At 50.8% G+C, this 19,133-nt stretch overlaps 1 protein-coding gene across 1 annotated transcript in view; it reads right to left on the bottom strand.

Moving 5' to 3' along the window:
- CCZ1 (CCZ1 vacuolar protein trafficking and biogenesis associated) overlaps positions 1-19,133 on the bottom strand; it is a 149,051-nt gene that overhangs the window by 92,888 nt on the left and 37,030 nt on the right. Inside the window, exon 7 of the mRNA XM_075319172.1 lies at positions 787-870. Coding sequence (XP_075175287.1) covers positions 787-870 — 84 coding nt within the window. The remainder of the gene's footprint in view (positions 1-786; positions 871-19,133) is intronic.

Below are 19,133 nucleotides of genomic sequence, written 5' to 3'. Positions count from 1 at the left end.
GGATAGAAAGCCCTGCTCTTACAGCCTCGGCTGCTGTCAATGAGGTTATTAATGGATGACAGGAATGTTTTGCACTTGGGCAAATGATCATCAAAATCCACTGCTGGCAGCTCCCTTTGTAATTGTTGACCAATGTCTCTCATTGAGGACATCTGGGACAAGTCCAGACACACTGAAAGCCATGGTAGCACGTTTAGGCCACCAGGTTGCTCACAGTGGCATAAGCAAGATGCGGCTTGGCATTGTCACGTTGAAAAACTGCTCTTGGCACACGGTGGAGAAATGGCCGCACCTCTGGCTCCATGTCTACATCAATGTAATATCCGAGCTGTTCGTGCTCTTGGAATAGACTAGAGGACTCTGGCTAATGTATATTATGTCACCCCATAATCCCAGGAGCTGGACAGGTGGGCCTCTGTTAAGGCCTCCTTATATCATTGCCCAAGAGGTCTCCAGACCAATCTCCATGTATCATTGCGTTAAAGACAACAGCAGGACTCATAACTGAATAGGCCAGACCTCCACTCCAGCCTCAATTGCAGTCTTGCTCTGCACAATGATAGACTATGAGAATCATAACGAGGCCTTCACAAGGGAAGGTCACAATGGTCCTGCTCCCGGGAATACGGTAAGGCGTAATAGACACCCATAACCTCTGAATGGGATTCAGTTAAGTCAACCACCGATTGACCGTTCACAAACAGCCTTTTGGGACAACTCCACAAACTTATTATTGATATTCTCCGTCAAATGACAAAGCCACACTAAAATTATAAATTTATTCACCCGCAGGAAGAATTTCTCCAGCCGGTCCTTCAGCAGCGTAACTCCTCCAGCGTCCATAGCTTTGCTAAACGTGCCATTAAAGAGCTGAACAGGGAAACAAAAACTAGGATTATTATAATGAGCAAGAGGTTAAAAAAGAAGGGAATTTTGTTTACTTACCGTAAATTCCTTTTCTTCTAGCTCCAATTGGGAGACCCAGACAATTGGGTGTATAGCTACTGCCTCCGGAGGCCACACAAAGCACTACACTTAAAAGTGTAAGGCCCCTCCCCTTCTGCCTATACACCCCCCGTGGGATCACGGGCTCCTCAGTTTTAGTGCAAAAGCAAGAAGGAGGAAAGCCAATAACTGGTTTAAAAACAAAATTCGATCCGAAGAAACATCGGAGAACTGAAACCATTCAACATGAACAACATGTGTACCCGAAAAAAACAAAAATCCCTAAGAAAACAGGGCAGGTGCTGGGTCTCCCAATTGGAGCTAGAAGAAAAGGAATTTACGGTAAGTAAACAAAATTCCCTTCTTCTTTGTCGCTCCTAATTGGGAGACCCAGACAATTGGGACGTCCAAAAGCAGTCCCTGGGTGGGTAAAATAACACCTCGTGATAGGGCCGTAAAAACAGCCCTTTCCTACAGGTGGGCAACCGCCGCCTGAAGGACTTGTCTACCTAGGCTGGCGTCCGCCGAAGTGTAGGTATGCACCTGATAATGCTTGGTAAACGTGTGCAGACTCGACCAGGTAGCCGCCTGGCACACCTGCTGAGCCGTAGCCTGGTGCCGTAATGCCCAGGACGCACCCACGGCTCTGGTAGAATGGGCCTTCAGCCCTGAGGGAACCGGAATCCCAGCAGAACGGTAGGCTTCAAGAATTGGTTCCTTGATCCACCGAGCCAGGGTGGATTTGGAAGCTTGCGACCCTTTACGCTGACCAGCGACAAGGATAAAGAGTGCATCCGAGCGGCGCAGAGGCGCCGTGCGGGAAATGTAGATTCTGAGTGCTCTCACCAGATCCAACAAATGCAAATCCTTTTCACATTGATGAACTGGATGAGGACACAAAGAAGGTAAGACGATATCCTGATTGAGATGAAAGGGGGATACCACCTTAGGGAGAAACTCCGGAATCGGGCGCAGAACCACCTTGTCCTGGTGAAACACCAGAAAGGGAGATTTGCATGACAGCGCTGCTAGCTCGGACACTCTCCGAAGAGACGTGACCGCTACTAGAAAGGCCACTTTCTGTGAAAGGCGAGAAAGGGAAACATCCCTCATAGGCTCGAAAGGCGGCTTCTGGAGAGCAATTAGAACCCTGTTCAGATCCCAGGGCTCTAACGGCCGCTTGTAAGGAGGGACGATATGACAAACCCCTTGCAGGAACGTGCGTACCTGAGGAAGTCGTGCTAGGCGTTTCTGAAAAAATACAGATAGCGCTGAGACTTGTCCTTTAAGGGAGCCGAGCGACAAACCTTTATCCAAACCGGATTGTAGGAAAGAAAGAAGAGTAGGAAATGCAAATGGCCAGGGAGAAACTCCCTGAGCAGAGCACCAAGATAAGAATATCTTCCACGTCCTGTGGTAGATCTTGGCGGAGGATGGTTTTCTAGCCTGTCTCATGGTGGCAATGACCTCTTGAGATAATCCTGAAGACGCTAGGATCCAGGACTCAATGGCCACACAGTCAGGTTCAGGGCCGCAGAATTCTGATGGAAAAACGGCCCTTGGGACAACAAGTCTGGTCGGTCTGGTAGTGCCCACGGTTGGCCTACCGTGAGGTGCCACAGATCCGGGTACCACGACCTCCTCGGCCAGTCTGGAGCGACGAGGATGGCGCGGCGGCAGTCGGACCTGATCTTGCGCAGCACTCTGGGCAACAGTGCCAGAGGTGGAAACACATAAGGTAGCCGGAACAGCAACCAATCTTGAACTAAGGCGTCCGCCGCCAGAGCTCGGTGATCGTGAGACCGTGCCATGAAAGCCGGGACCTTGTTGTTGTGCCGGGACGCCATTAGGTCGACGTCCGGCATCCCCCAGCGGCGACAGATCTCCTGAAACACGTCCTGGTGAAGAGACCATTCCCCTGCGTCCATACCCTGGCGACTGAGGAAGTCTGCTTCCCAGTTTTCCACGCCTGGGATGTGAACTGCTGATATGGTGGATGCCATGTCTTCCACCCACGTCAGAATCCGCCGGACTTCCTGGAAGGCTTGCCGACTGCGTGTTCCTCCTTGGTGGTTGATGTATGCCACCGTTGTGGAATTGTCCGACTGAATTCGGATCTGATGGCCTTCCAGCCACTGCTGGAAGGCTTGTAGGGCAAGATACACTGCTCTGATTTCCAGAACATTGATCTGAAGGGTGGACTCTTGCTGAGTCCACGTACCTTGAGCCCTGTGGTGGAGAAAAACTGCTCCCCACCCTGAAAGACTCGCGTCTGTCGTAACCACCGCCCAGGATGGGGGTAGAAAGGACTTTCCTTTTGACAATGAAGTGGGAAGAAGCCACCACCGAAGAGATTCCTTGGCCGCCTGAGAAAGGGAGACGTTCCTGTCGAGGGATGTCGACTTCCCGTCCCATTGGCGGAGAATGTCCCATTGTAGTGGACGCAGATGAAACTGCGCGAAAGGGACTGCCTCCATTGTTGCTACCATCTTCCCTAGGAAGTGCATGAGGCGTCTCAAGGGGTGTGACTGGCCTTGAAGGAGAGATTGCACCCCTGTCTGTAGTGAACGCTGTTTGTCCAGCGGAAGCTTCACTATCGCTGGGAGAGTATGAAACTCCATGCCAAGATATGTTAGCGATTGGGTCGGAGTCAGATTTGACTTTGAAAAGTTGATGATCCACCCGAAACTCTGGAGAGTCTCCAGCGCAACGTTCAGGCTGTGTTGGCATGCCTCTTGAGAGGGTGCCTTGACCAGTAGATCGTCCAAATACGGGATCACAGAGTGACCTTGAGAGTGCAGGACTGCTACTACTGCTGCCATGACCTTGGTGAAGACCCGTGGGGCTGTCGCCAGCCCGAAAGGCAGAACTACGAACTGAAGGTGTTCGTCTCCTATAACGAAGCGTAGAAAACGCTGATGCTCTGGAGCAATCGGCACGTGGAGATAAGCATCCTTGATGTCTATTGATGCTAGGAAATCTCCTTGAGACATTGAGGCGATGACGGAGCGGAGGGATTCCATCCGGAACCGCCTGGTTTTCACGTGCTTGTTGAGCAGTTTTAAATCCAGAACGGGACGGAAAGACCCGTCCTTTTTTGGCACCACAAACAAATTGGAGTAAAAACCGTGACCTTGCTCCTGAAGAGGAACAGGGGTCACCACTCCTTCTGCCTTTAGCGTGCACACCGCTTGCAGAAGAGCATCGGCTCGGTCGGGAGGTGGAGAAGTTCTGAAGAATCGAGTTGGAGGACGAGAACTGAACTCTATCCTGTACCCGTGAGACAGAATGTCTCTCACCCAACGGTCCTTGACCTGTGGCAGCCAAATGTCGCCAAAGCGGGAGAGCCTGCCACCGACCGAGGATGCGGAGAGAGGAGGCCGAAAGTCATGAGGAAGCCGCCTTGGTAGCGGGTCTTCCGGCTGTCTTTTTTGGGCGTGACTGAGCCCGCCAAGAATCTGAGCTCCTCTGATCCTTTTGAGTCCTTTTGGACGAGGAGAATCGGGACCTGCCCGAGCCTCGAAAGGACCGAAACCCCGACTGTCCCCTCCTCTGTTGGGGTTTGTTTTGTCTGGGCTGAGGTAAGGATGAATCCTTACCCTTGGACTATTTAATGATTTCATCCAAACGCTCACCAAACAGTCGGTCACCAGAAAATGGCAAACTGGTTAAGCACTTTTTGGAAGCAGAATCTGCCTTCCATTCCCTTAACCACAAGGCTCTGCGTAAAACCACGGAGTTGGCGGACGCCACTGCCGTACGGCTCGTAGAATCCAGGACAGCATTAATCGCGTAAGACGCAAATGCAGACATTTGAGAGGTTAAGGATGCCACCTGCGGAACAGATGTACGTGTGACCGTGTCAATCTGTGTAAGACCAGCTGAAATAGCTTGGAGTGCCCATACGGCTGCGAATGCTGGAGCAAACGACGCGCCGATAGCTTCATAGATGGATTTCAACCAGAGCTCCATCTGTCTGTCAGTGGCATCTTTAAGTGCAGCCCCATCTTCCACTGCAACTATGGATCTAGCCGCAAGCCTGGAGATTGGAGGATCCACCTTTGGACACTGGGTCCAGCGTTTGACCACGTCAGGGGGAAAGGGATAACGTGTATCCTTAAGCCGTTTGGAGAAACGCTTATCTGGATAAGCGTGGTGTTTCTGGACTGACTCTCTAAAGTCAGAGTGGTCCAGAAAAGTACTTAATTTACGCTTGGGATACCTGAAATGGAATTTCTCCTGCTGTGAAGCTGACTCCTCTACTGGAGGAGCTGGGGGAGAAATATCCAACATTCTATTGATGGACGCTATAAGATCATTCACTATGGCGTCACCATCAGGAGTATCCAGATTGAGAGCGGTCTCAGGATCAGAATCCTGATCAGCTACCTCCGCCTCATCATACAGAGAGTCCTCCTGCTGGGACCCTGACCAGTGTGATGAAGTCGAGGGCCACTCATAGCGAGCTCGCTTAGGCTGTCTGGGACTGTCGTCCGTGTCAGAGCCTTCACCCTGGGATGCATGGGACACCCCCGGAGCCCGGAGCTGTTCCAACTGAGGGGGACCAGGGAGCAATGATTCAACAGTGCCCATGGTCTGAGTTACTGGTCTAGACTGCAAAGTTTCTAGAATTTTAGTCATAGTCACAGACAATCTATCCGCAAAAACTGCAAACTCCGTCCCCGTCACCTGGACAGTATTCACAGGTGGTTCTCCCTGGGTCACGTCTAGCAGAGGCCCCGGCCGAGCAAGTGCCACAGGGGCCGAGCACTGCACACAATGGGGGTCAGTGGAACCTGCCGGTAGAGTAGCCTCACATGCGGTACAAGCAGCATAGAAAGCCTGTGCCTTGGCACCCTTGCTTTTTGCGGATGACATGCTGTTGTCTCCTCTGAGCAATCTAGGAGGGTATATAGCCAAGAATCACCAGCGACCGTACAGTGCAATGTATAGCATGCAAGCATAAAGAACGGAATTTTGTTTACTTACCGTAAATTCCTTTTCTTCTAGCTCTAATTGGGAGACCCAGACAATTGGGTGTATAGGCTATGCCTCCGGAGGCAGCACAAAGTATTACACTCAAAAGTGTTAAGCCCCTCCCCTTCTGCCTATACACCCCCCGTGCTCCCACGGGCTCCTCAGTTTTGGTGCAAAAGCAAGAAGGAGGAAATATAATTACAAACTGGTTTAAAGTAACTTCAATCCGAAGGAACATCGGAGAACTGAAACCATTCAACATGAACAACATGTGTACACAAAAAAACAGGGGCGGGTGCTGGGTCTCCCAATTAGAGCTAGAAGAAAAGGAATTTACGGTAAGTAAACAAAATTCCGTTCTTCTTTTTCGCTCTATTGGGAGACCCAGACAATTGGGACGTCCAAAAGCAGTCCCTGGGTGGGTAAAATAATACCTCGTAAGAGAGCCGTAAAACGGCCCTTTCCTACAGGTGGGCAACCGCCGCCTGAAGGACTCGTCTACCTAGGCTGGCATTCGCCGCAGCATAGGTATGCACCTGATAGTGTTTCGTGAAAGTGTGCAGGCTCGACCAGGTAGCCGCCTGACACACCTGCTGAGCCGTAGCCTGGTGCCTCAAAGCCCAGGACGCGCCCACGGCTCTGGTAGAATGGGCCTTCAGCCCTGAGGGAACCGGAAGCCCAGCCGAACGGTAAGCTTCGATAATTGGCTCCTTGATCCACCGAGCCAGGGTTGATTTGGAAGCCTGTGACCCTTTACGCTGACCAGCGACAAGGACAAAGAGTGCATCCGAGCGGCGCAGGGGCGCCGTACGAGAAATGTAGAATCTGAGTGCTCTCACCAGATCTAACAAGTGCAAATCCTTTTCACATTGGTGAACTGGATGAGGATAAAAAGAAGGTAAGGAGATATCCTGATTGAGATGAAAGGGGGATACAACCTTAGGGAGAAATTCCGGAACCGGACGTAGAACCACCTTGTCCTGGTGAAACACCAGAAAAGGGGCTTTGCATGACAACGCTGCTAGCTCAGACACTCTCCGAAGAGAAGTGACTGCTACTAGGAAGACCACCTTCTGCGAAAGGCGTGAGAGAGAGATCTCTCATTGGCTCGAATGGTGGTTTCTGAAGAACCATCAGCACCCTGTTCAGATCCCAGGGTTCTAACGGCCGCTTGTAAGGTGGAACGATGTGACAAACTCCCTGCAGGAACGTGCGTACCTGTGGAAGTCTAGCTAGGCGCTTCTGGAAAAACACCGAGAGCGCAGAAACTTGTCCCTTAAGGGAGCCAAGCGACAAACCCTTTTTCAGTCCAGATTGAAGGAAGGACAGAAAAGTAGGTAATGCAAATGGCCAGGAAGAAAAACCCTGAGCAGAGCACCATGACAGAAAAATTTTCCACGTCCTGTGATAGATCTTGGCGGACGTTGGTTTCCTAGCCTGTCTCATAGTGGCAATGACATCCTGAGATAATCCTGAAGACGCTAGGATCCAGGACTCAATGGCCACGCAGTCAGGTTGAGGGCCGCAGAATTCAGATGGAAAAACGGCCCTTGAGACAGCAAGTCTGTTCGGTCTGGTAGTGCCCACGGTTGGCCGACCGTGAGATGCCACAGATCCGGGTACCACGACCTCCTCGGCCAGTCTGGAGCGACGAGGATGGCGCGGCGGCAGTCGGCCCTGATCTTGCGTAACACTCTGGGCAACAGTGCCAGAGGAGGAAACACATACGGGAGCTGAAACTGCGACCAATCCTGAACTAAGGCGTCTGCCGCCAGAGCTCTGGGGTCTTGAGACCGTGCCATGAACATTGGTACCTTGTTGTTGTGCCGGGACGCCATGAGGTCGACGTCCGGCACCCCCCAGCGGCAACAGATCTCCTGAAACACGTCCGGGTGAAGGGACCATTCCCCTGCGTCCATGCCCTGGCGACTGAGATAATCTGCTTCCCAGTTTTCCACGCCTGGGATGTGAACTGCGGATATGGTGGAGGACGTGGCTTCCACCCACATCAAGATCCGCCGGACTTCCTGGAAGGCTTGACGACTGCGTGTGCCGCCTTGGTGATTGATGTATGCCACCGCTGTGGAATTGTCCGACTGAATTCGGATCTGCTTGCCTGCCAGCCACTGCTGGAACGCTTTCAGGGCAAGATACACTGCCCGAATTTCCAGAACATTGATCTGAAGCGAGGACTCTTGCCGGGTCCACGTACCCTGAGTCCTGTGGTGGAGAAAAACCGCTCCCCATCCTGACAGACTCGCGTCTGTCGTAACTACTTCCCAAGATGGGGGAAGGAATGATTTCCCCTTCGATAATGAAGTGGGAAGAAGCCACCACCGAAGGGAGGCTTTGGTCGCCTGAGAGAGGGAGACGTTCCTGTCGAGGGACGTCGGCTTCCTGTCCCATTTGCGTAGGATGTCCCATTGAAGGGGACGCAGGTGAAACTGCGCGAAAGGGACTGCTTCCATTGCCGCCACCATCTTTCCCAAGAAGTGCATGAGGCGCCTCAAGGGGTGTGACTGGCCTTGAAGGAGAGACTGTACCCCTTGCTGTAGTGACTGCTGTTTGATCAGTGGAAGCTTCACTATCGCTGAGAGGGTATGAAACTCCATGCCAAGGTACGTCAGCGATTGGGCCGGTGTCAGATTTGACTTTGGAAAATTGATGATCCACCCGAAACTCTGGAGAGTCTCCAGGGTAGCGTCGAGGCTGTGTTGGCATGCCTCTAGAGAGGGTGCCTTGATCAACAGATCGTCCAAGTACGGGATCACAGAATGACCCTGAGAATGGAGGACCGCTACTACAGTAGCCATAACCTTGGTGAAAACCCGTGGGGCTGTTGCCAGGCCGAATGGTAGTGCCACGAACTGCAGGTGTTCGTTTTCCATGGCGAAGCGCAAGAAGCGTTGGTGCTCTGGGGCAATCGGAACGTGGAGATAAGCATCTTTGATATCGATCGATGCAAGGAAATCTCCCTGGGACATTGAGGCGATGACGGAACGGAGGGATTCCATCCGGAACCGCCTGGTCTTTACGTGTTTGTTGAGAAGTTTCAGGTCTAGGACAGGACGGAAAGACCCGTCCTTCTTTGGGACCACAAACAAGTTGGAGTAAAAACCGTGGCCCTGTTGCTGAAGAGGAACAGGGACCACCACTCCTTCTGCCTTCAGGGTGCCCAGCGCCTGCCGAAGAGCCTCGGCTCGCTCGGGAGGCGGAGAGGACCGGAAGAATCGAGTCGGGGGACGAGAGATGAACTCTATCTTGTAACCGTGAGAGAGAATGTCTCTCACCCAGCGGTCTTTTATTTGTGGCAGCCAGGTGTCGCAAAAGCGGGAGAGCCTGCCACCGACCGAGGATGCTACTAGAGGAGGTAGAAAGTCATGAGGCAGCCGCTTTGTTAGCGGTGCTCCCAATGGCCTTTTTAGGACGTGACTTAGACCGCCATGCATCAGAGTTCCTTTGTTCTTTCTGAGACCTTTTGGACGAGGAGAATTGGGACCGGCCCGCGCCCCGAAAGGACCGAAACCTCGACTGCCCTCTCCTCTGTTGGGAGAGGTTCTGCTTGGGCTGGGGTAAGGATGTATCCTTTCCCTTGGATTGTTTGATGATTTCATCCAGGCGCTCGCCAAAGAGCCTGTCGCCAGAAATTGGCAAACCGGTTAAACGCTTTTTGGAAGCGGAATCTGCCTTCCACTCCCGTAGCCACAAGGCCCTGCGGACTACTACCGAATTGGCGGTCGCAACTGCCGTACGGCTCACAGAGTCCAGGACAGCATTCATAGCGTAAGACGCAATTGCCGAGGTCTGGGAGGTAATGGAAGCCACTTGTGGCGCAGCCGCTTCAATTTTCGCTTGACCTGCTGATATAGCTTGTAGCGCCCATACGGCTGCGAATGCTGGGGCAAAAGAAGCTCCGATAGCTTCATAGATGGATTTCATCCAGAGCTCCATCTGCCTGTCAGTGGCATCTTTAAGCGAGGCCCCATCTTCCACTGCAAGTATGGATCTAGCCGCCAGTCTGGAGATTGGAGGATCCACTTTGGGACATTGAATCCAACCTTTAACCACTTCCGGGGGAAAAGGATAACGTGTATCCTTAAGGCGCTTAGAGAAACGCTTATCCGGACAAGCATGGTGATTCTGGATTGCCTCTCTGAAATCAGAGTGGTCTAGAAACATACTCTGTGTACGCTTGGGGAACCTGAAGCGAAATTTCTCCTGCTGAGAATCTGACTCCTCCGCCGGAGGGGCTGAGGGAAGAATATCCAGCAACTGATGAATGGATGCAATAAGATCATTCACTATGGCGTCCCCGTCTGGAGAATTAAGATTGAGAGCGCTCCCAGGATCAGAATCCTGATCAGCTGTCTCCGCATCATCAACCAGAGAATCCCCCCGCTGAGACCCTAAACAATATGATGTCGAGGGAAATTCTAAGCGGGCCCGCTTAGACGATCTGGGGCTAGGTTCTAAGTCCGAACCCTCCGTCTGGGAGGTATGAGATACCCCGTGAGGACATTGTTGGTCCAACTGAGGGGGGGGTCAGGGACCAATGATTCAACAGAGTCCCTTTGCTGAGATACCGGTCTGGACTGCAAGGCTTCTAGTATCTTAGCCATAGTCTCAGAGAGTTGATCCTTAAAGGCTGCAAACTCAGTCCCCGTCACCTGGACATTGTCAATAGGTGGCTCCCCCTGGGCCCCTCTTAGCAGAGGGTCCGGCTGAGGAAGTGTCACAGGGGTCGAACACTGTACACAATGAGGGTCAGTGGAACCTGCCGGTAGCTGGGTCTTACATGCGGCGCAGGCAACATAATAAGCCTGTGTTTTGGCACCCCTGCCTTTTGTGGGCGCCATGCTATAGTTTTCCCTGAGTGACACAATAGGGTATATAGCCAGAAAGAACTGTGCTCATACAGTGTAAATTATATACAGTACACAAATAATGTACCAATACAATACAGCACCATGGGGCTAGCACCACATGTGCTGCTTACCAGCCGCCTAAGCGGTTGTGAGGCCACCAGAGACCGTGTCTGGGTCTCCCATGAATATGTCCCTCTCTGCAGCGTCGGTGGAGCTGACAGGAATGGCTGCGGCGTCCTGACGAGCTGAGGAAGCTGTGGGCGTGGCCTGGAAAGAGCGCGAAACGGGCGCTCACACTGTGCACGGTGAGGGGAGTGGAGCATGTAAATCATACTCCAGCCCTCATTGCTGCTCGCTCCGTGCAGCGTCCCGCCCTTCCCCTGCCTGTCAGGGCTGAGGGCGGGAGAGAAAAAGGGAAACTAGGCCGCAATGAAGCCGGGGACCGTAGTAATAAACGCGGCCGCCGTAAAAGCGCGGTCGCGTGAAAGTCCCCGGCGAACTACAAGTCCCAGCCGCGCCGCAGTGTCCCGTGGCAACGGCGGTCAGTGCGGTAGCCCTTACATATAAACACACTCAGCGACGCTGAGTGTGTAATGGCACATATAGACCCGGTCAGCGCCGCGGTCCCCGGTGCACTAGCACACCCAGCAAAGCTGAGGTGATGCCGTGCGCGGTCCCCATAGGGATACAGAGTACCTTTAAGATGCAGGGCCATGTCCCTGAATGGTATCGGCTCCTATCCATCAGGCTCCACAGGAGTTGTGGATGAAGCCCGGTCTCAGTGCCTGGAGACCGATAAGATCCCACTTCACCCAGAGCCCTAAGGGGGATGGGGAAGGAAAACAGCATGTGGGCTCCAGCCTCCGTACCCGCAATGGATACCTCAACCTTAACAACACCGCCGACAAAAGTGGGGTGAGAAGGGAGCATGCTGGGGGCCCTATATGGGCCCACTTTTCTTCCATCCGACCTAGTCAGCAGCTGCTGCTGACTAATCTGTGGAGCTGTGCTTGCATGTCTGCCTCCTTCGCACAAAGCAAAAAACTGAGGAGCCCGTGGGAGCACGGGGGGTGTATAGGCAGAAGGGGAGGGGCTTAACACTTTTGAGTGTAATACTTTGTGCTGCCTCCGGAGGCATAGCCTATACACCCAATTGTCTGGGTCTCCCAATAGAGCGAAAAAGAAAATACAAATGTACACTTCGGCACTAGTGGGGTCAGCACCAGAGGTGCCGCTTACCGCCCGCTCAAACGCGGGTGTGTGGTCGCCAGAATCCCGTGTCTGGGTCTCCCAGAACTTGTCTCCCCTCTCCAGCTCAGACTGCACACAGGAATGGCTGCCGGCGTTCTGTGAAGAGGGGCGGACCGTGGGCGTGCCTCAGACAAAGTGCGGGAAACTGGCGTCCCACTGTGTCCAGTGTGAGGGCTGGAGTATGTAAAGTAGACTCCAGCCCTCTGCGCTGATGTTCTGTACAGCGTCCCGCCCTTCCCCTGACTGGCAGGCCTGGGGGCGGGAACGAAGCGAAACTAGGCCGCAAAAGCCGGGGACTCGAGTAATAAGCGCGGCCGTCATATATGCACGGCCAGCGCGGAAGTCCCCGGCGCACCACAAGTCCCAGCCGCGCCGCAGCGTAAACTGACAGCAGCGGCCGGCGCGGCAGTTCCCAATACATTAACTCACTCAGCAGAGCTGTAGTGAGTAGTGGCACAAGCGCGCAGCGCTGTTGTCCCCGGCGCACTAACACACCCAGCAATGCTGCAATGTGTCTGCGCGCGGTCTGTACGAGGACACAGAGTACCTTGATGTAGCAGGGCCATGTCCCTGACGATACTCAGCTCCATATCCAGCAGATTCCCCAGCGGCTGTGGATGGAGCACGGTCTCAGTGCCTGGAGACCGGTAAAATCCCACTTCACCCAGAGCCCTAAGGGGGATGGGGAAGGAAGCAGCATGTGGGCTCCAGCCTCCGTACCCGCAATGGGTACCTCAACCTTAACAAACACCGCCGACAAAAGTGGGGTGAGAAGGGAGCATGCTGGGGGCCCTAGTATGGGCCCTCTTTTCTTCCATCCGACATAGTCAGCAGCTGCTGCTGACTAAACAGTGGAGCTATGCGTGGATGTCTGACCTCCTTCGCACAAAGCATGAAAACTGAGGAGCCCGTGATCCCACGGGGGGTGTATAGGCAGAAGGGGAGGGGCCTTACACTTTTAAGTGTAGTGCTTTGTGTGGCCTCCGGAGGCAGTAGCTATACACCCAATTGTCTGGGTCTCCCAATTAGGAGCGACAAAGAAAAATTAAATACAGTAATCAACTTAGAACTGTGCTTAATGTTATTTATTAATATAGTAAAGTGCATTGTACTATTCCTCATTGTAAGTTAGGTTTATGGACATACTTTCTGGATTTCCAATGAAACAAGAACAATGGAAATACCTGAACACAAACTGTGCTTCAGTATAGGTCAAAGGGGGGGGGGGGGGGTGTCACCATACGGCTCACTCAGCGACTCCCAGGGCACCCTGCTTGGATCACCCCGCACCCTCGGTGGCTTCTGAGGTGCCCCCTTGACTCCTAGAATACAACCCCCCCACCCCCCTTGAAATCACCCACAGACCTTTGGCAGCTCCTGAGGTGCCCCCTCAGGTCCTCGAATACACTCTACCCCTGCAGGCTCCTGACGCGACCCTTCAGCTCTTTGAATACACCCCCCCCCCCTTCCGTCAGGCTCCTGAGACACCCTGCCCACCCCTAGGCTTCAAAGATCTCCCCTCCTTGGAGGCTCCCAAGGCACACCGTCCACTTGCCCTCTCGGCGGCTCCTAATCAGCTCTGCCTTTTCATGACCGAGGTGCCATGCACCAAATTCAGCTCTGCAATTTCATGGCTGAAATGGCAACAAAATTTCCAACTCTGCTGTTCCATGTTTCTCCAAGTGTAGCGCATCTTTCACAGCTCTGCTGTTCCATGCTGCATCAACATCTCTGGTTTACCTGTTAGCTGTCGTGTGATGCCATCCGTCCTCAATCCCTATTAGGCCTGCGTATATATTGGGCCTTAATAGGTGGCGCTAGAGTTAGTCTCCTTCCTCCCTGGAGAGACAATATTAATATTTCCCAGAGAGTCATTGCAGCTACAAGTCCCCTCACTGGCAGCCAGACTGGTTTGTCAGGTCTCCACAAGGAGAATAGTCTTCCCAGTTGTCCCCACCATAGCTTCTCATAAGCCAGATCAGTTCCCATAGTTTGCACTGACGAGGGGCAATCACCCCAAAACACCATAACTGCAAATTGGGGTTCTGATCTGGTATAAATCATATGAAAAGGTTTGTTAAAAGGGAACCTGTCACCTCTTTTTTTGGCTATAAACTGCTGCCACCACCACCGGTCTCTTATATACAGCATTCTAGCATGCTGTATATAAGAGCCCAGGACGAGGGTATAACATAAAAAAACACTTTATAATAGATACCCAACGGTCGTGCGGTGGGCTTTATGGGTGTCTCCATTGTCCGGTGCTGCCTCTTTTGGCCATCTTTGTGCTTCTTCTCTAGCTGCGGTGCATGACGCGTCCGACGTCATCCACACTCAGGTCCTGAGCAGGGCAGATCAATGTACTGTAGTGCGCCTGCGCAGGACTGGCGAGTGTGTGTGACGTAGACGCGTCATGCACACAGGTTTCAGAAAGAAGAGGAAGATGGCCGAAAGAGGAGGTGGCGGCACCGGACAACGGAGACGCTCATATCTCCCACCGCACGACCATTAGGTGAGTATTATAAAGTGGGTTTTTTTTATATTATACCCCCGGCCTGGGCTCTTATATACAGCAAGTTAGAATGCTGTATATAAGAGCCCCGGTGGTGGTGGCCACAGCTTATAGGCCAAAAAAAGTGGTGACAGGTTCCCTTTAAAAGGCTACTTTTGACTTGTAGGATTGCTACTTCCAATAGGTGGCGCTAGAGTTTGTCTCCTTCCTCCCTGGAGAGACAATTTGTATATTGGGCCTTATTGACACTATCTACAGTTACTCAACATGCAGGCCACAGTGAGGTTTTATCCAATAGTCTACCGACTATGGAAGAAATGTGTTTGAAACCAAGTGTTTGCACAGGTCCAAGGAGAACTGGTGCAACCGTGTAAAGTGCATCTCCATTGATCCAATAAAACAAACAGTTTCATTGTAAAAATAAAGTTGACATATAGTAACATATCACAAGTTTTGCTTAGTGGAGGTCTGACTGGCAGAAGACTTTTATAGAATGTCCATAGGAAAGTGAGCAGTATAAGGATTCATCAATAGTCTACCTCCAAGCATAACCAGATATGAAGGGTGCACAGTACTGTGTATTTCTGCCCCTTTACTTGAGTGATAGTAGTGATGAGCGAGCACTACCATGTTCAGGTACTCTTAACGAGTAGTTGGATGTTCGGATTGGCGCGACTCAAGTACAATTGAACTCACGTACAATAGGAACTTAAGCCTTTTTCCAGAAGAGTTTCCGTAAAAATGCTTGAGTTCCCCAGTGACGTCCATTATATTTGGATACACGAGTGACGCCCATTTGAGCGTCCAACTGCTTGTTAAAAGTACCTGAGCATGGTAGTGCTCGCTCATCACTAGTGATAAGTCACAAAGAGGGAGAAGGGAGATTTGTACGCTTTCATAATTGCATCTCAGGGTGTAAAGTCAAATTTCTAATCAAGAACTGAAATATTTCACTTTACAATATTTTGTTACTTAATTCACTTGCTGGCTGCATTCATTGTAATATGAAGAAGAGTTTCTTCCTTCCCTTCCATAGGCTGGGATGGAGGGAATAGGCATACGGTGAGATGCATAAGGTGTTGATTCTCACTGTATAAGAGCTTGTCTGGCATATGACCCAATAGGAGACCTTCCTGAATAATCTGGCGCATATGATGTAAACTTTAAGGCCCCGTTACACGCAACGACATCGCTAACGAGATATCGCTGGGGTCACGGAATTCATGACGCACATCCGGCCTCGTTAGCGACGTCGTTGCGTGTGACACCTACGAGCGACCGCTAACGATTCGGAAAATGGCAAAAATCGTTGATTGTTGACACGTCGTTCCATTCCCAAATATCGTTGCTATTTTTGGACGCAGGTTGTTCGTTGTTCCTGAGGCAGCACACTTCACTACGTGTGACACCCCAGGAAAGATGAACAGCGTTCCTGCGTCCTCCGGCAACGAGGTGGGAGTGACGTTAATGCGGCTGCTCTCCGCCCCTCCGCTTCTATTGATGGCCCGCTGTGTGACGCTGCGCGAACCTCCCCTTTAAAAAAAAAAAAAAAAAAAAAAAAAGTTTGTTCGTCGGCCACAGCAACATTGTTAGGAAGGTGTGTGTGTGTGACGCGTACTAGCGATATTGTTGATATTGTTCGCCACGGGCAGCGATTTGCCAGTGATGCACACACGACGGGGGCGGGTGTGATCGCTAGCGATGTCGCAGCGTGTAAAGCGGCCTTTAGTGAACGCATTAAAATGTAAGAAATAAGGACACAAAATTTCTGCAGCAATTTACGCTAATGTCACCTGTAATAGTAAAACCGAGATATACAGATGCTAAATTGCAGAAGAACAAAGAAAAAACGACCAACAGAGCCCAAATAGCTGAAAGTGAAAACCTTTATTGGGGTGGTGAGCGGCACAATTACAAGAAGAACTCTAGCAACAGGATTTCCCAGCAAAATAGAGGTGCATAATTAAAACACCATACAACACATTATGGACCCATAAATTCAATTTGAATAAGTAACCAGAATAATTCTAATAAACATTAGGGTACCAAATTGGTCAGGTATGTACAAAGACGGCCAAAAACCAAGGGTCGTTGGTGAAATAAGGTTATGGCTATAGATGGCAGAAAGGATTAAGCCAGGTGTATGGCAAAAAAATTGTAGAAGGAACAAACCACTAAAGGGTTATATAGATCAAGTTAATTGCCAAAAACATATAGCCTATCTGTACTAAAGAGGGGTCTAAATAGGCACAATATGCAAAAAAAACGTTGGAAAAATCCAAGAGGGAAGGACAAACATTATCCATGAGGGACATACCTGAGAGAGAACCAGGAGAGCCTGTGTCAGCGTCCACCCGACGGCCGTTTCGGCATGAAATGCCTTCGTCAGGGATAGGCATTTCATGCCGAAACAGCCGTCAGGTGGACGCTGACACAGGCTCTCCTGGTTCTCTCTCAGGTATGTCCCTCATGGATAATGTTTGTCCTTCCCTCTTGGATTTTTCCAACGTTTTTTTGCATATTGTGCCTATTTAGACCCCTCTTTAGTACAGATAGGCTATATGTTTTTGGCAATTAACTTGATCTATATAACCCTTAGTGGTTTGTTCCTTCTACAATTTTTTTGCCATACACCTGGCTTAATCCTTTCTGCCATCTATAGCCATAACCTTATTTCACCAACGACCCTTGGTTTTTGGCCGTCTTTGTACATACCTGACCAATTTGGTACCCTAATGTTTATTAGAATTATTCTGGTTACTTATTCAAATTGAATTTATGGGTTCATAATGTGTTGTATGGTGTTTTAATTATGCACCTCTATTTTGCTGTGAAATCCTGTTGCCAGAGTTCTTCTTGTAATTGTGCCGCTCACCACCCCAATAAAGGTTTTCACTTTCAGCTATTTGGGCTCTGTTGGTCGTTTTTTCTTTGTTCTTCTATAATTGGTTGCGATTGCCCTAGTCCACTCTAAGGTTAATTATTATGAATTATTTCAGTACTTTATTAGTGTATACATTAATCTTGGAGTTATGCATTGGTTGCTCTCTTTGTTAATTAGATGCTAAATTGCGTAAAGACATTTTCCCACTACTAATGTTACCACCTTTCTTTTGTCTTAACTCTTCCTAGCTAACACTTTTCTAATATACTTAGGCTTACAGGAGCAGACCATCTCTAAGAGGCTCATAAATATCTTTATTGTATCTTTGATTCTTCCCTTCTGGAAACCAGTATCAGACCAACTGAGCAGGGCAAGTCACTGGTGGGGCGGCCTCGCTCAGTGACAGCAGCCTGGGCACACATGCCCAGATCACACTTCACTCTCCTCTCAGCTTCCGCAAGTGACATTCCCTGCTCAGTTGGTCCGATTCCGGTCTGCAGCCAGAAGGATCAAAGTTACCACAATAATGAAAAGGTATTTACAAGCCTCCTAGAGATAAGCTTACAGGAGCAGAGTAGATAACAGAAGTATATTAGGAAAGTGTAATGGTCCAGTCACACTAAACAACTTACCAGCGATCCCAACAACGATACAACCTGATAGGGATCGCTGGTAAGTTGCTAGGAGGTCGCTGGTGAGATTTCACACTAAGCGACGCTCCAGCGATCCCACCAGCAACCTGACCTGGCAGGGATCGCTGGAGCGTCGCTACACGTGGAAGCATGCTGCGCTTGGTAACTAAAGTAAATATAGGGTAACCAACCCGATATTTACCTTAGTTACCAGCGCACACCGCTTAGCGCTGGCTCCCTGCACACCTAGCCACAGTACAGATCGGGTTAATTACCCGATGTGTACTCTGCTACGTGTGCAGGCAGCAGGAGCCAGCTTCTGCGGACGCTGGTAACCACGGTAAACAGCAGGTAACCAAGAAGCCCTTACCTTGGTTACCCGATATTTACCTTCGTTACCAGCGTCCGCCGCTCTCAGCTGTCAGTGCCGGCTCCTGCTCCCTGCATTCCTAGCCACAGTACACATGGGGTTAATTACCCGATGTGTAGTCTGGCTATGTGTGCAAGTAGCAGGAGCCGGCACTGACAGCTGAGAGCGGCGGACGCTGGTAACGAAGGTAAATATCGGGTAACCAAGGTAAGGGCTTCTTGGTTACCTGCTGTTTACCGTGGTTACCAGTGTCCGCAGAAGCCGGCTCCTGCTGCCTGCACATTTAGTTGTTGCTCTGTCGCTGTCACACACAGCGATGTGTGCTTCACAGCGGGAGAGCAACAACTAAAAAAATAGCCTAGGACATTCAGCAACAACCAACGACCTCACAGCAGGGGCCAGGTTGTTGCTGGATGTCACGCTAAGCAACATCGCTAGCAAGTTGTTCCTTAGCAGCGATGTTGCTAGCGATGTTGCTTAGTGTGACGGTACCTTTAGTTAGGAATAGTTAGGACAAATAAAAGGGGGGGGGGGCACATTAGTAGTGCAAAATCTCTTTAAGCAAACCTCTTTAAATATCTTACACAAACTCCTTGTAATACCCTATTTTGATATCTGTAGAGGCTGCGTGTTAGTTATGAAAGTTTTGTGATTACAGCAGACTCTGCAAAGAGTCAAGCAGTACAAGAATATATCA

This window comes from Anomaloglossus baeobatrachus, chromosome 7 (genome assembly GCF_048569485.1).
Source record: "Anomaloglossus baeobatrachus isolate aAnoBae1 chromosome 7, aAnoBae1.hap1, whole genome shotgun sequence".
Lineage (NCBI taxonomy): Eukaryota > Metazoa > Chordata > Amphibia > Anura > Aromobatidae > Anomaloglossus > Anomaloglossus baeobatrachus.
Note: the sequence above shows the minus strand (reverse complement) of the source record. Positions and strands in the feature narration are given on the sequence as shown.